Source organism: Nomascus leucogenys, chromosome 14 (genome assembly GCF_006542625.1).
Source record: "Nomascus leucogenys isolate Asia chromosome 14, Asia_NLE_v1, whole genome shotgun sequence".
In the NCBI taxonomy this organism is placed as follows: domain Eukaryota; kingdom Metazoa; phylum Chordata; class Mammalia; order Primates; family Hylobatidae; genus Nomascus; species Nomascus leucogenys.
The window spans coordinates 20,018,166-20,036,506 of NC_044394.1; the positions used below are offsets into that span (position 1 = coordinate 20,018,166).

General features: G+C 38.7%; 1 protein-coding gene across 9 annotated transcripts in view; it reads right to left on the bottom strand.

Annotated features, from left to right (window-relative positions):
• The window catches only part of CCDC88A (coiled-coil domain containing 88A), a 134,398-nt gene that overhangs the window by 95,522 nt on the left and 20,535 nt on the right, over positions 1 to 18,341 (bottom strand). For 8 of the 9 annotated variants that reach the window (XM_030826988.1, XM_030826987.1, XM_030826986.1 and 5 more), the window contains exon 3: positions 8,271 to 8,379. The exons of the other annotated variant lie outside the window; for it this stretch is intronic. In XM_030826988.1, the coding sequence (XP_030682848.1) occupies positions 8,271 to 8,379 (109 nt within the window). The remainder of the gene's footprint in view (positions 1 to 8,270; positions 8,380 to 18,341) is intronic. 9 annotated transcript variants of the gene reach the window in all.

The following is an 18,341-nucleotide window of genomic DNA, read 5'->3' on the forward strand; positions in this document are numbered from 1 at the left end:
ACTGTTACTAAAACTGCATAATTCTACAGAATTAAAAATAGGTTCAAAGAATTCTAAAATACACGGAAATGACAGTCCCTCTTTTGAGACTCTTACAATCTGCTTTTAAAATTCAGTACATGACAACATTTATCATACTATTACGTATCTGTCATTTTATCCATGTTACTAGTAAAGAGAATTAAGGCTATTTTACCATATTTTAGTAGACTATAGGAAAAAATTAAATCAATGGCATTAAAAGGAAAGAATACCTGACCAGTGTCAAAAATATGATGGAATATAAAACATTTGTTTTATAACACACATAGAATCTCATTTTCTTGGCTACTGAATTTTATTAACACTCCAAATGTTGCTTATTATGACAGACGGTAAAGAAAAACCTAAAAAGTATCTATTTTTTTTAGACGTTAAAGAAAAACCTATTTCATCTATTTTCTGTAGCAACTGGATTAATGGTACTGGAATCTGCTCTTTCTTTTTGATACCAGTGACATCATACCATACAAACACTTCCTAATAAATTTCCTAACTGTAACATGTTCTTTCCTTTGCAGCCTCAAATGGTTCAGATCATTATTTTAGTGGTGTTTGAACAACAATGTTCTTCATTTAATACTTATTCAAACTGCTGCCAATATAGTCACACCAAACACTGGCTATGACAGGGTTCTATAGACAACTAAAATTTTTTTACTTGTAAATGCTGTCTCTGATACTCAAATTCACCATCTCTCCCTTATTCACAGGGCTAAAAATAACTTCAAATAAAAAAAAATTTTTAAGAGCCTAGGTAATTTTACATAACAGCTATAATTTATTTTCTGACTAGAAAACTTTTGAATATTCATTTGCAAGACAAAAAGGTGTTTGCTATGGATCAAGCGATTATTTGAAAAGGTCTGAATTGCCATTTAACCATAATGAAGTATAAACTTTGATAAACTTTCTGATAATCTAATGTTACCACTTATCTCTCTCATGACCTCTCATATTACTACTTCATTAGTCTTATATTATTTATCACAACAGAAATTATTTTGTTTAGTTTTTTACTCATCTTTTATTCCTCTACCACTACCATAGTTCCGTGAAAATAGGGACATGGTATGTCCTATGCACCACTGTAGCACCAGTACCAGGTAGAATATCTGGCATTCAAGAAATGGGAGAGGGAAAATGTGAATGACATTAGAATTTGTATTGAACTTTTAGAGGTTCTAAATCATAAAAATGAAAAAAAAAAAGAGTACTGACATTTAAATTTACCTATCATTACTGAAAAGATAAATTGGGCCCTTCCCCTTCCCTTCCCTTTTCTTTTCTTTTCTGAGACGGTCTCCCTCTGTTGCCCAGCCTGCAGTGCAGCGCCATAATCTCGGCTCACTGCAACCTCCCTGCCTCGGGCTCCCGTGATTCTCCTGCCTCGGCCTGCCGAATACCTGGGAATGCAGGCGCACACCACCACGCCTGGCTGGTTTTTGTGTTTTTGGTGGAGACGGGGTTTTGCCATGTTGGCCAGGCTGGTCTCCAACTCCTGACCTCCAGTGATCTGCCCGCCTCGGCCTCCCGAAGTGCTGGGATTACAGACGGAGTCTCGCTCACTCAATGCTCAAAGTTGCCCAGGCTGGAGTGCAGTGGGGTGATCTCGGCTTACTACAACCTCCACCTCCCAGCCGCCTGCCTTGGCCTCCCAAAGTGCTAAGATTACAGCCTCTGCCCGGCCACCACCCGGAGGAGTGTCTCTGCCTGGCCCCCCATCGTCTGGGATGTAAGGAGCGCCTCTGCCCGGCCGCCCCGTCTGGGAAGTGAGGAGCGCCTCTGCCCGGCCGCCCATCGTCTGGGAAGTGAGGAGCGCCTCTGCCTGGCCGTCCCGTCTGGGATGTGAGGAGCGCCTCTGCCCGGCCGCCCATCGTCTGGGATGTGAGAAGCGCCTCTGCCCGGCCGCCCCGTCTGGGAAGTGAGGAGCGCCTCTGCCCGGCCGCCCCTTCCGGGAAGTGAGGAGCGCCTCTGCCCGGCCGCCCCGTCTGGGAAGTGAGGAGCGCCTCGGCCCGGCCGCCCCGTCTGGGAAGTGAGGAGCGCCTCTGCCCGGCCGCCCCGTCTGGGAAGTGAGGAGCGCCTCTGCCCGGCCGCCCCGTCTGGGAATTGAGGAGCGCCTCTGCCCGGCCGCCCCGTCTGGGAAGTGACGAGCGTCTCTGCCCAGCCGCTGTGCAACCTTCCAAATGTGAAGTGACAGCCTTCATTGTAGAATGAATGAAGACACTGGCACTGATTATGTAACACCTTGGCAGCTATCTCAAGTCGTTGATGGTGGAGGTATTGGAATTATAGAAGAAAGCAAACACACAAATTTGACTAAAGGCGATTTAGTGACTTCTTTCTATAGGCCCTGGCAAACCAAGGTTATTCTGGATGGAAATAGCCTTGAAAAGGTGATATATATACGAACGTATCTGGTTTTTTTTCCCCGTGTAATTCTTACTTTGTGCATTTGATATTCAGTTGTGTTTGTAATCACAGAAAAATAAAAGCATATATAAAAAAATACAAAAAAAAATATTTCATTTCAGCCAAGCATAGTGGCTTACACCTGTTATCCTAGCACTTTGGGAGGATTGCTTGAGACCAGGAGCTCAAGACCAGCCTGGGTAACATAGGGAGACCTTCTCTCTACAAATAAATGCATACGTAATTTTCAAAAAAAAAAAAAAAAAGATAAATTGAAATAATCCTCCCTCCAACAATCATCTTAGGGTATTCTATCAATATTCTTTTCCCCCTGGGAATCATCTTTACAAGATGACCTTGATGCTTACCAGCCTATCAAAAAAATTTTTTGGGAAACATACACTTTTGAATTTTAACTTATCCAAATTCGCTTTCCCCTTTGTGAGTCAGAACAATCAAAATGTACTAAAATGGCCCGGCACGGTGGCTCATGCCTGTAGTCCCAGCATTTTGGGAGGCCGAGGAGGGAGGATCACCTGAGGTCAGGAGTTCAAAACCAGCCTGGCCAACATGGTGAAACACCATCTCTATTAAAAATACAAAAAAAATTAGCCAGGTGTGGTGGCAGGTGCCTGTAATCCCAGCTACTCAGGAGGCCGAGGCAGGAGGATCACTTGAACCCGGGAGGTGGAGGTTGCAGTGAGTCAAGATTGTGCCACTGCACTCCAGCCTGGGCAACAGAGCGAGACTCTGTCTTAAAAAAAAAAAAAAAAAAAAAGAAAAGAAAAGAAATACTAAAATACTAAATACTAAAATACTTCACTTCAAATACATCTTCTCAGGGGCATATGACATACAAAAAATTTAATAGTTTTCTACAGTCATTCCCCAAAATATGATTTTTCTAAGAGAAGGTAATTTAAGGGCTGATGAGAATTCCATTGATTTGGAAAATATTAACTTGCAATGTGTCATATATTAAACCAGACCCTCTCTAATATAACAAGAATAAAAAAATTATTTCAGTAAGTCCATTAGCTGTATATATACAATGACCTATTTCTGAAGACAATTTATAAAATATTGGTTGGTGTGAAAGTAACTGCGTTCAAGACTACAGTGAGCTAAGAGCTACGATTGTGCCACTGCACTCCAGCATGGGCGACAACACCAGACTCCATCTCAAAAAATTAAAAAATATAGCATAGTGACACACATGGGTAGTCCCGGCTACTTAGGAGGCTGAGGCGGAAGGATTGCTTGAGCCCAGAAGGTCTTAGCTACAGTGAGCTGTGACTTAGGCAACAAAGTGAGACCTTGTTTCAATCGATCAATAAAAAATGTAAACACATAAAAACGTAATTTATAAACACATAAAGAAAAAAAAAATCCAGGTGGGGCAGAGGTTGCAGTGAGCCGAGATTGCACCACTGCACTCCAGCCTGGGTGACAGAGCAAAACTCCACCTCAAAAAAGAAAAAAAAATCCAGAAGTGTATATATATTCAGGTGATAACAGTGGTAATTTCCCGGCACTAGAACTATGTCTATATTATCTATTTTTTTTCTAATTTTCTACATTACAACAATATTGCTTCTATATGAACTTGCTTAACTATATAAATATATTTAATTATATATTTAATATTTTATATATTTTATATATATATATATATTTTTTTTTTTTTAAAGACAGAGTCTCCCTCTGTCACCCAGGCTGGAGTGCAGTGGTGTGATCTCCGCTCACTGTAACTTCTGCCTCTCTGGTTCAAGCAATTCTTGTGCCTCAGCCTCCCAAGTTGCTGGGATTACAGGCACGCACCACCACACCCGGCTAATTTTTGCATTTTTAGTACAGGCAGGGTTTCACCACGTTGGCCAGGCTGGTTTGGAACTCCACATCTCCAGTGATCCACCCATCTCGGCCTCCCAAAGTGCTGGGATTACAGGCGTGAACTACCGCGCCTGGCTAAACTTGCTTAAAATAAAGGTGACTCAGGGTTGCTTGCACAACAAGCAACAAATCTGCTCCGACTTGAATACAAGCAAGCAACAAATCTGCATCCTTGACTTGAATACAAAGAATCCGCACAGATAAAGTCCCCCCCCAAAAAATGAGTTCACAATTAAAACACACACAATTAAAACACACACCTCCACCACTGCCACTACTACTATCACCACCACTACCACAAGAAACAGCAAGCAGAAAACAAAGGACAGATTCAGATCTGTACATATTTCAGATTTCTGAATAATCAGATATGAAATCTAAAACAGAAAAATTTTAAATATCTGAAGAAATAAAGAAAATGATTAATGAACAAAATGAAAAGGTAATGTAAAAAGAACCAAATCTTCCAGAAACGAAAGATATAATCAATGGGTTAAACAGAAGATTTGACACAAATAAGGAGTGAATTAGTAAATTAGAGAGTTCTGAAAACAAGACTCAGAATGCAGCACAAGCTTAATAAATAAAAGTTTAATAAGCAAGAAATACAGTAAGAAAGTCTAATATTTATCAATAGAAATATTTGAAAGATACCAGATTAGTAGAATAGAAAAGAGCAAATGTTAGAAGAATAAATACTAAGAGCAGCTTTGAAAGAAAAAAGACAGCCTAGCCAAGTGTGGTGGCTCACGCCTGTAATCTCAGCACTTTGGAAGGCTGAGGCGCGTGGATCATCTGAGGTCAGGAGTTCGAGACAAGCCTGGCCAACATGGTGAAACCCCATCTCTCCTAAAAATACAAAAATTAGCCGGGCCTGGTGGCATGTCCCTGTAGTCTCAGCTACTCAGGAGCCTGAGGCAGGAGAATCCCTTGAATCTGGGAGGCAGAGGCTGCAGTGGGCTGAAATTGCACCATTGCACTCCAGTCTAGGTAACAGAGTGAAACTCCATCTCAAAAAAAAAAAAAAAAAAAGACAGCTTAAGTAACAAAAATTAGACAGCTAACTTCTCCAGAGCAAAAAGAATCCAGAGAGGCCAGGCATGGTGGCTCACACCTGTAATCCCAGCACTTTGGGAGGCCGAGGCAGGCAGATTACCTGAGGTCAGGAGTTCGAGACCAGCCTGATCAACATGAGGAACCCTGTCTCTACTAAAAATACAAAAATTAGCCGGGCGTGGTGGCATGCACCTGTAATTCCAGCTACATGGGAGGCTGAGACAGAAGAATCACTTGAACCCAGGAGCCAGAGGTTGCAGTGAGTCAAGACCGTGCCATTGCCCTCCAGCCTGGGCAATAAGAGCGAAACTCCGTTTCAAAAAAAAAAAAAAAAAAAAAAAAAAAAAAAATCCAGAGACAGAAGAATTAAGTCTGCAAAGTACTGACAGAAAAATAATTGTCAACCTAAAACTGCATACTTAAAAGTATTTCATCCTCGTGCAATCACTCACGCCCATAATCCCAACACTTTGCGAGGCTGAGGCAAGAGGACTGCTTGAGCCCAGAGGTTCAAGACCAGCCTGGGCAACACAGTGAGACTCTGTCTCTTTTTAATTTTATTTTATTTTTTGTAGATGGTATTTTATTTTATTTTACTTTATCTTATTTTTTGTAGATGGAGTTTTGCTCTTGCTGCCAAGGCTGGAGTGCAACGGCATGATCTCGGCTCACTGCAAACCCTGCTTCCTGGGTTCAAGTGATTCTCATGCCTCAGCCTTCTTAGTAGCTGAGATTACAGGTGCCCACCAGCAAGGCTGGCTAATTTTCATATTTTTAGTGGAGACAAGGTTTCGCCATGTTGGACAGGCTGGTCTCGAACTCCTGACCTCAAGTGATCTGCCCACCTCGGCCTCCCAAAGTGCTGTGATTACAGGTGTGAGCCACTGCACGCAGCCTTCTGTCTCTATTTAAAAACTAAAACAAAGAACTATCTTCCAAAAACAAGAGTGAAATAAAGGCATTTTCAGACAAATATTCTCAAAGACAAACATGCAGCTTGAGCTAAAGGAAAAGGGCTGGGCGCACGGCTCATGCCTATAATCCTAGCATTTTGGGAGGCCGAGGCGGGTGGATCACACGAGGTCAGGAGTTCGAGACCAGCCTGGCCAACATGGCGAAACCCAGTCTCTACTAAAAATACAAAAAAATTAGCCAGGTGTGGTAGTGGGCACATGTAATCCCTGCTACTCGGGCGGCTGAGGCAGGAGAATTGCTGGAACCCAGGAGGCGGAAGTTGCAGTGAGCTGAGCTCGTGCCACTGCACTCCAGCCAGGGCAACAGACTGAGATTCCATCTCGAAAAAAAAAAAAGAAACATTGGTTTTATTTATTTAATAGTACTTCTCAATATTTAATTTGTAGGGTAAAGAAAAAAACCCTAAAATACAACACAAGAAGAGCTTAAAAGTCATAAAAGAGAATGACTGCAATTAAAACATTCTAAAGTCATAGCACTATTCCATAAATGGGTAAAGATACTCATTAACTTTGGCCTTTCCTATGTTTAGGTATAAAATGTATAATTTTGAAAGTCACCTCTGAAAAAACAGGAAGAGTGAAAAAATTTTAAACCAGTAGAAAGGAAAAACATGTAGAAACAATTATTGATAGGCTGGGCATGGGCGCTCATGCCTGTAATCCCAGCACTTTGGGAGGCTGAGGGGGGCAGATCACTTGAGGTCAGGAGTTTGAGACCAACCTAGCCAACATGGTGAAAACCCATCTCTACTGAAAACATAAAAATTAGCTGGACACGGTGGCTCGCACCTGTAGTCCCAGCTACTCAGGAATCTGAGGCAGGAGAATCGCTTGAACCCAGGAGGCAGAGGTTGCAGTGAGATGAGATTGCGCCACTGCACTCCAGCCTGGGCGACAGTGAGGCTCCATCTCAAAAAAAAAAAAGAAAAAAAAAAGAAAAAAAAATTGGAAAAGAAACAATTACTAATAAATAATCAAATTCCTCAGGAAGATTTAACAATTTTAAATTTATTTGCACCTAATAACAGCTTCAAAGTCTATAAAACAAAATTTGATTAATTCATCATCATATGGGATATTTCAACTCCTCCTTCTCAATAACTAATCACTCAAAAGACAAATCAATAAGGCTGTAAAAGATTGGAACAATACAATTAACAAACAAGGTTGCTCTCACTCTGTGCCCAAACAATTGGAGAATACATACTTTTTCAAGCACACATAGAACTTTAAAGAAAGCTGACAACAACATACTAGGCCAAGCTAAGTAATTCTTAACAAATATCAAAGAATCAGTATTATACAAACCACATTCTTTGACCAAAAATCAAAAGCAAAAAGTTTACTTGAAAAATACCATGTTCAAAAATTTAAAAGCATACTTCTAAGTAACTCATAAGCGAAATAAATCATAGCAGAAATTAGAAAATGCATAGAAATAATCATCTTTTAAAATACGCCATACCAAAATTTATGCAATGCAGATATAGCAATTCTGAAAGGTATGTTGAAAGCCTCAACAATGTTCATATTTAAAAACTAAAATATGCATCCAATTCAGGTTTTTTTTAAAGAAATGGAAGTACACTTTTCAAGGCATAATTCAAGAAGTCTAACAACAAAATGTTACACTATGCAAGTTCTCAGGAAACTGGGACCTGATTTTTACAACATGAAATACAATAGTCATTTGTAACATTAGAAAATTATTAAGTGCTTGCTTAAGCCTTTAACATTCATAAAAAATAAACTATCTTATTTACTACTCTAACTCTAGCAAATAGATGAGAACCTAGCATATAATAAGCATTTAAATATTTGTGAGGTGACTGATACTAAATAATACAAAAATGTAAGTAGTTAAAACCCCAGATTTTTAAAAAGAGCACTTACCTGGTAATAAAATTTTATTTGTCTCACCAAAATGGATAGATTGTGCATTCTAAGTGAGGCATCATTATTGACTTTTTTATTTACTCTCTGACTCTCCAATTTAGGATTACTGTAAGAAATACAAAAATACTTTAAAATTATATAAATACTACTATCAACCTGTATATAATTAAAACTAATCATATAATACTTTTTTATTTAAATAAATTGTGTGCTCATCTGCATTAACAGAGATGGTCCAAAGGGGCAGATTATTACTTTGACATGTATTCCGTGCTTCTAATTAATATAAGTGCAACTGATTTCCCAAAGCAAGAACAAAATTAATTTCAAACCTAAGTTAGATATTGCCTTTCACTGTTATGTTGCCACTCCACATTCCTGGGATGAATAACTTACTATTTCCTTTGAATATATAGTTCCATCAAAATAAATAAATATATTTATTTATTCCAACAAAATAAATCCATTTAAAATACGGGCTAATAATAACCAATAAATGTTATTTCTCCTCACTGGGTAATAGGGATTATATTTGAACAGGCAATGTCCCAGAGAAATTCAAGGTTAAAGTGGATGACACAGGTTAATACTTTTATCTTTGGTAAAACTGTAGATTCAATGAAAGCAAAGGGCTCAATAATCCTGTGGCAGCAGAAACTGCAGAAGAAAAATAGTCAAGCCAACCATGGTTTAGAATGGGAAATTGTGGCACCTCCACACAAGGATGCAGGAAAGTCAAGAAATTGACACTCATCCAACAGGAAATAGAAACTGAATAGTAACGCCTCATTCTTTAATCTCTTCCCTTTTTACACAGTCCATTGCATTCCTAATGCCTTCAGTTCCTTCCCTAAACAGATTAGACCAATGCCAGTCCAATGCCTTCAGTTCCTTCTCTAAACAGACTAGACTCTATGGTGCTTTATTTCCATAATTCTCAAACTTTTAGGTCTCAAGACCCCTTTGTAATCTTAATTGATGACTCCAAACAGTTTTTGATGTTGTGGGCTATCTTTAATTAATACTTAGTGTGTTAGAAATAAAGACTGAGGTAGGGCACGGTGATTCACGCCTATAATCCCAGCACTATGGGAGGCCCAGGCTGGTGGATCACCTGAGGTCAGGAGTTCAAGACTAGCCTGGCCAACATGGTGAAACCCCATCTCTATTAAAAATACAAAAATTAGCCGTGTGTGGTGGCATGCAACTGTAGTCCCAGCTACTTGGGAGGCTGAGGCAGGAGAATCACTTGAACCCAGGATGCAGAGGTTGCAGTGGACCAGGATTGCACCACTGCACTCCAGCCTGGGCTACAGAGCATGACTCAAAAAAAAAAAAAAAAAATAGAAATAAAGACAGAACATTTCAAAGTTATTTATGTATCAACTCACTTTAACAAAATAATAAACCCATCACAGGCTAACAAAAACCAAACAAAAAACTTAGAAAACTGAGTGGTATCGTTTTACTATTTTTGTGTATCTCTTTAATGTGTGGTTTACCTTTCAAAAAACAGATTCTTATCTTTGCTTCTGCATTGAATCCATTGCTTATTATTTTGGTTCAAGTATATTAAGACATTTTACCCTCACATGTAGTTAGAAGTGGGAAGACCCTATGGATCCCAAAAAGGATCCTCCATCCATACTCTGAGAACCACTGCTTCAACTATTTGCTTGCCACCACTCCCAATATCTTGATTCTTTTGTCCTTTGACCACATTCTTAATCCCCAACCTTGGATCAGTTCAACCACTTATGCTGAGATTACTCAAGGGACTAGTTGAGAAAATAATGCAATCAAACTAAGCTATTAATAAAATATGAAGGGGTAGCTATTACAAAAAGGAGGAAGATGCCCTCTTGCCATAAAAAACTAGAAAACTGGACAAAGCATGAAAAAACTATTTTCAGACTTTGGACAGCAGGTAATGCAAGACTAGGCAGTGAGGTGCTTTCCAGAATGAGGTACAGAAAAATGGGTAGCCCAAGTCTTGTTGAACTTGAGACAAAGCTGGAGTTCATGGATGCAAAACTGACACATTCAGAAAAGAATACCAAAGAAAAGGGAGCTACACTAACAAAGAGCTCCAAAAATCTGCCTTTAAGATTTTGGCTTTGGCTTCACACACGCATGGATGTAGTGGCTCATGCCTGTAATCCCAGGACTTCGGGAAGCTAAAACGGGAGGAATGCTGAGGTAAGGTATTCAAGACCAGCCTGGGCAATATGGTGGGAGCCTGTCTTGAAAACAAATCAAAACAAAAAACCAACAAAATTTTGGCTAAATACTAAATTGTGCACGTATAACCGAAAACTCCACAAGGCTAAGCAGAGATCAAATACAAGAAAGCTGTAAGCTAAACAATTCTCAGAGCTCACAATGTAAAGAGAGAAATTTGAGTTCTGACAAGTAGAGTGGAGTAGACTTAATGAACATTCAGAACATACAGCACAGACCGCAGAAGAGTCATGTCTTGGAGGACTAAATCAGCAGCTGAGTAAAAGCTATTCAAGAACCCCACCTCCAACAAAACAAGTCTTGAAAGGATCATGCTGATTGCAAGTAACTGGACAACCTGCCAAAACAAAGTCTGTCACTCTAAAAGGACAAGGTACAGACACTCCAAAATATAATCATTACAATGTCCAGCATAAAATAAAAAAATTAATAGACACAAAAGATCAGGAAAATGTGATCTATAACCAGGAAAGAAAATGGAAACAGTCAACAGAAACAGACCCAGAAATGAAAAAGATCATGGAAATAACAGACAAGGACTTTAAACAGCTATTATAAACATACTAAAGGATTTAAAGAAAGACATGAACATTAAGTAGGAAGAAATGTAAATTATGTTTTGAGAAACTCAGATGGGACTTCTAAAGCTGCAAAATACAACTATTTGAAATGAAAAATTCACAGCACGAGCTTAACAACGGATTAGAAACTGTATAGCAAACGATTAGTGAACTTGAAGACATTACAATAAAAACAATCCAAAGCAGCATGGAGAGAGGGCAGAAAAAGCTGAAAGGAATGAACAGAGACTAAATGATCTATGGGGCAATATTAAACATACATTACTACATAGTCCCATCTTAAGAATCCATTCATGTTTCCCTTCTTGTCCCAATAATGAATGGATGTTCTTTATAGGAATAGATTCAGTTCAGAATCATACTTGGCATGTGGTAGTCTGAACTGCAATCTTTAATCTCTTTCAGGCTGGAGGTTTCTCAGCCTTTTGTTGATGTACATGAACTAGATACTTTAGAAGGGTTACAGGCCACATACTTTATAGAATGATTTTCAGTTGGGTTTGTCTGATAAGACTGTGTTGACTGATAATTAAGTTCTGGATATATATCCTTAACAGGAAAAACACAGAAGAGATGCTGTGTTCTTCTCAATGCATCCTATTGATATATGGGCCTGGCTTGTTTCTGTGTTCTCCTTTATGTTTCACTGGTCTACCTATATATTCCCATGTCAACAGCACCACCTTAACAACTACAGTTATTTACATCTTGATGTGTAGTAGGGCAAGACGCCCTGACTAAATTGTTTTTTTCAAATTTATCTTAACCATTCATGGTCCTTGATGATTTTTAGGATTAGTTTGTCATATTCTGCATAAACAAAAAACAAAACCTAGTAAGATTTTGACTGAAATTGCACTCAATCTACAAATTTATTAAGAATAAACTGACAACTCTACAGCATTGAGTCTTCCCACTGATAAACATGGTGTATCTCTCTACACTCATTCAGGTCTTCTTCAAAACCATTTTATAATCTTCTCCAGGAGGGCCTTTTATTAGATTTATTCCTAGATGCTTACAGTTTTTGCCATTAAAGTTAATGTAATATTTTAAAAATGTATTTGCTGATAGGTTAATGCTGATATGTGAATGCTATCATTTTTTGTTTATTGTTCTTATCTTTAGCAACCATGCTAACCTTTCTTATTCTAATAGGTTGTCTACTGGTGCTCTTGAAGGTCCTCTTGAATTTAATTTGTAGCTTTTCCATACTGATAATTATGCCAACACCATTTACTAACGAGCTTACATTTCTCACTGATCTCAGATTCCCACATTAAGTGTAGGTCTACTTTTGGAGTCTATTCTGTCCCACTAAGCCATTTGTCTATTTCTGTGTCATTAAAACCTTGTTTTACTATAGCTTATTACTATAGCTTTATTTTGATCTCAATTCTACTAAGACAAGCCCCTTTCCTTTGTTGTTTTTTCTATACCATCTTCATTAATCGAACATAGTGATCTTTTCTATCATTTTAGGATATTTATGAAGTTCTACGAAAAACCTTGTTGGGATTTACTGACATTAGTAATATTAATTTGATTAAAAACTGGCATTTCATTTCCATCAGTAAAATTTTAAAATCTCCCCACAGAACTCTTACATATTTTTTTTTTTCTTACTTGGGTAAGAAAGTTTTTCTTGCTTTGTGAAATGGATTTTTTTTTTCTCTTACATTGTCTATTGGCGCTATTGTATAACAGGAATACAGTGTTTTGATTTTGTTTTTTGGGGTTTTTTTTTGTTTTTTTTTTGCGACAGAGTCCCAGTCTGCCAGGCTGGAGTACAGTGGCATGATCTCAGCTCACTGCAACCTCTGCCTCCAGGGTTCAGGTGATTCTCATATCTCAGCCTACCGAGTAGCTGGGACTACAGGCATGTGCCACCACGCCTGGTTAATTTTTTTATATTTTTAGTAGTGACGGGGTTTCACTATATTGGCCAGAGTTTTATCTCGGCCTCTTGACCTCAAGTGATCCACCTACCTCAGCCTCCCAAAGTGCTGGGTTACAGGCGTTAGCCACCATGCCCAGCCAAAACTATAGAGTTTTTGAACGGTGAATTTCTAATTAACCACCTTTCAAAACTTAGTTTACTTGGTTCATGTTCTTGGGTTTTCTAGGTTAAAAAAAAAATCACACCATCAGTAAAGGACACCTTTTCAATCTTGGATTACATTTCTATTTCTTTACTTGCTGCATTAACAAATAGACATGGAGACAACAGATATCCTTCTCTTGTTCTCTAATAGAACTGCATTTAATGTTTCACCATTAATGCATGACGTTTGCAGTAATTTTCTGATAGATACCATCTATCAGGCATTCCCTTCCATTTCTATTCAATGTCTGAATGGGTGCTGAACTTTATCCAGTATTATTTATTTCTTATTTTTTTAATTTTTTTGAAGACAGTCTCCCTCTGTTGCCCAGCCTGAGGTGCAATGCTATGATCACAGCTCACTGCAGCCTTTAACTTGTGAGCTCAAGAAATCCCTCTCAGTCTCTCGAGTAGTTGGAACTACAGATGTGCACTACCACACCCAGCTAACTTTAAAAAAAAAAAGTTCTCATTGTTCAATTCCCACCTGTGAGTGAGAACATGCGGTGTTTGGTTTTTTGTCCTTGCGATAGTTTGCTGAGAATGATGGTTTCCAGCTTCATCCATGTCCCTACAAAGGACATGAACTCATCATTTTTATGGCTGCATAGTATTCCATGGTGTATATGTGCCACATTTTCTTAATCCAGTCTATCATTGTTGGACATTTGGGTTGGTTCCAAGTCTTTGCTATTGTGAATAGTGCCGCAATAAACATACGTGTGCATGTGTCTTTATAGCAGCATGATTTATAATCCTTTGGGTATATACCCAGTAATGGGATGGCTGGGTCAAATGGTATTTCTAGTTCTAGATCCCTGAGGAATCGCCACACCGACTGCCACATGGTTGAACTAGTTTACAGTCCCACCAACAGTGTAAAAGTGTTCCTATTTCTCCACATCCTCTCTAGCACTTACTGTTTCTTGACTTTGAGAACACATGGACACAGGAAGGGGAACATCACATACCAGGGACTGTTGTGGGGAGGGGGGAGGGGGAGGGGGAGGGATAGCATTAGGAGATATACCTAATGCTAAATGACGAGTTAATGGGTGCAGCACACCAACATGGCACATGTATACATATGTAACAAACCTGCACATTGTGTGCACATGTATCCTAAAACTTAAAGTATAATAATAATAAAAAAAAGAAAAAAAATGTTTTGTTTTGTTTTGTTTTGTTTTGTTTTTGAGATGGAGTCTCACTCTGTTGCCCAGGCTGGAGTGCAACGGCACAACCTCCGCTCACTGCAACCTCCACCTTCCGGGTTCAAGTGATTCTCCTGCCTTAGCCTCCCGAGTAGCTGGGATTACAGGTGCATGCCACCACAACTGGCTGATTTTTGTATTTTTAGTAGAGATGGGGTTTCACCATGTTGGCCAGGCTGGTCTCAAACTCCTGACCTCAAGTGATCTGCCCGCCTCAGCCTCCCAAAGTGCTGGGATCACAGATGTGAGCCACTGTGCCCTGCCTAAAAAATGTTTTATAGATGAGATCTCTCACTATGTTGCTCAGGCTTGCCTCAAACTCCTGGCCTTAAGTGATCCTCCTGCCTCAGCCTTCTAGCTAGCAAGGATTTCAGGCACAAGCCACAGCACACCTGGCATATCCAATTTTTCCTACATCTACTCCCATCTGATCCTTCTCCATTAATATGTTAATGCAGTGAGTTACACTGTTACATCATCCTCAAAGTCTTAGACTATATACTCTCTCAGCTCCACTCTATGGTATAACCATTCCCTTTTATTGGTATATAACTCTGTCACAGGTCTTCCAATACTTGGTCTTTTTAACTCCCACTTTCTCACTAGATTCTAAGTTCCTTGACAAGAGGGACCATATCTTCTTATTTCTAAAAATTAGCATATTTGCTAACACAAATATTGTCTGAATAAATAAAAATAAGAATAAACAAAGACTAAGCATAGTGTTTTTTAAACTATTGCTTTCTCTTGAAAGTTACGAGCTGACAACCTCCAAGCTAACAACTCAGGTGGCAGCCTGGAATAGGTACTCTCATTAAGGTGTGTCTCAAAAATCAGTTGAATAACAGAGTCCTAAACTACAATTTGAGATCTGCAGAACAAGGAAGACTATGAGTAAGGCAAGCTAAATCTGACCTGTGACTGATTTATGCTTATTGCAAGAAAATAATGAAAAACTCAGAACAGCCCAAGGCAAATGAGAGTTTAAATGGAAAAGCGAGTCTCTCAAGTAAAAGCATCAACTAGAACTAGTTACTTATAAAAACAAGGAGACTATATTGTAGAAGTCAGATCATGTGTCATGGCAAACAAAGACAAACAGCGGCATGGTCAAGAAGTCATGGTAAAACTGAAGGAAAAACCCTCTTTTATTTAGGCAATCAATTCTGGTATCTTTTTTTTTTTTTCCTTTTTCTTGTCTGGTATCTTTTTTAGTCAGTAAGTTAAACAAATACTCACTGAGTACCTACTGTACTGGCCACATAATGGATAAAAGCTTGGACTAGTCAAGCTATCAATGTGGAGAAAAGTGTACTTGTAATTGGGAGACCAGAGTAAGAACAAAACCAGTAACAAAAATTTTAGGTCTATTTACAGTTATATAAATTTCATTTGCAAACATTTTCAGTAAATACCTTTCCTCTCTACCATTCTTCTACCTTTTATTTCTATTTTCTTTATTCTACATCTGAATCCCTTACATACCTCTCATCTATGACTGTTTCCTATTCACACATTGACCACATTTAGACCTTGAAACACTGTAGAGATACCTGGTTTCACCATAAATCAGAAAACCAAAGTTCAAACTAGTAATCTGCCTAGGATCCTAGAGCTCTTTTACTCTCTTTTAGTTTTTCCTTTTATAGGATCATTCAAGAAAACAAAGAAAAGTTTGACTTTAAAAAAACGGTTTCAGCTGGGTACAGTGGCTCACGCCTGTAATCCCAGCACTTTCGGAGGCTGAGGCGGGTGGATCACGAGGTCAGGAGATCGAGACCATCCTAGCTAACAAGATGAAACCCCATCTCTACTAAAAGTACAAAAAATTAGCCGGGCGTGGTGGCAGGCGCCTGTAGTCCTAGCTACTCGGGAGGCTGAGGCAGGAGAATGGCATGAACCCGGGAGGTGGAGCCTGCAGTGAGCTGAGATCACGCCACTGCACTCCAGCCTGGGCAACAGAGTGAGACTCCGTCTCAAAAAAAAAAAAAAAAAAAGGTTTCAGCAATGTTTTTTCTAAAACCTGAGTGTACATCATATATCACTGTTTTACTGTATTGTTTGAGTATATTCCCAATTCCGTTTTCACATGAGTAATCAAACTAAAGATCATTAATTTCCTTCCTTCCTCCAGTTCACTGTGGTGATATTTTATTATAAACCTGGATATTTAAATCTAATAATAGGTACTTGAGAAAAAAAAAATTTTTTTTGAGATGGAGTCTCGCTCTGTTGTCCAGGCTGGAGCATTTTGGCATGATCTCGGCTCAATGCAACCCCTGCCTCCTGGGTTCATGCAATTCTTCTGCCTCAGCTTCCCAAGTAGCTGGGATTACAGGCACCCACCACCACACCTGACTAATTTTTGTATTTTTAGGAGAGACGGGGTTTCACCATGTAGACCAGGCTGGTCTCGAAGTCCTGGCCTCAAGTGATCCTCCCACTTTGGCCTCCCAAAGTGCTGGGATAACAAGCGTAAGCCACCGTGCCCAACCGAAGAAAAATTTAATATTATAACTAAAAATATATATAAATTTAAAAACTGTATTATTTGTAGTACAAGCTCATCACTACATGACAATATGCAATTTAGATTATACTAATTTGGATTATCCAAATACATAATTTGGATATTATACTTTGGATGCATAATATTCTAATGAACACATGGTAATATCATTCCTTTAATAAATTTTATAATGTAAATGCTATCTTTGTCCCTGACAGAGTTGTTATCAAGTTTCTGTTTCCTTTAAAGTGATTTTTTTTCAAAAAAAGTGTTAATGCTTCTTAAATTTTTTGTCCAATATTCCTCACATGATATCTTGAAATGTATTCAGTTGTCAGGAAATTCTACAGTCTCTGCATACAGATCTTTCAAGAATTAGTAAGTTTTCAGAATTTAGAATTTTGGTTTAATCAAAATCTTTTAAGAATTTTTTGTACAAAAAATTGATGTTTTATATTGTTTTTTCAGACTTCACGAAAGACTGCTTTTAACAATTAAAATAATTCTGGGTATAAAAGGAAGGAATTACATAGTTATATACTAATGATATCAGATGAAATTTTAGAAATCTGAAGAAAAATGAAAAATAAAATTTAAATATTTGAGAGAAAAGTACTTCAACACCTAAAATTAGCCTCACAATCAAAAGGGATCGTAAAGATAGGTGAATGAAAATGTTTTATATCCCTTCATAAAACTGTGCTGCTTTGTGTCTACAAATCTATGAAATGAGTACGTGGGCTGTGAAGGGATTTCTATGCTCTGATTTGACTCTAGGAAAGCCAATAGAATAGTGGAGTTCTTGAAAAGGCTAATACCTAAGCACTCCAAGCCTCTATCTGTAACTTCTATTCTACACTGTACCTACTCGAGAGTTATTTTAGTATGAAAACAGAACTGAAAAGTTCCTCTTTATAATCATCAGATATTATATCATAGTCTATTATTATAAACTATCTGTACTTGGAGCCCAGGATAACCATTAAGCACTCTCAGCATGGATCTAGAAAGCAATAAACTTCCCATTATAAGGCTTGAGTTTCCCATTTGATGCATGCCCAATTTGAGTAAGGTCATACTGACATATGTTAGGATCACGAAAAACAGGCCCTTTCACCCTAAGGATGTGATCTCTTTATGTGAGAGGGACTGCCCTCAGGTGAAACTACCAGAAAAGTCCTAAGCTCCTGGGCTGGCAACGATGGCTCACGCCTGTAATCACAGCACTTTGGAAGGCCAAAGCAAGAGGACTATGTAAACCCAGGAGTTCAAGACTACCCTGGGCAACACAGTGAAACCTCATCTCCACAAAAAAATTAAAAAATGAGGCAGGAAGATTGCTTGAGCCCAGGAGTTCGAGGCTGCAGTGGACTGTGATTATACATCGCAGTCCCACCTGGGTGACAGAGCGAGACCATG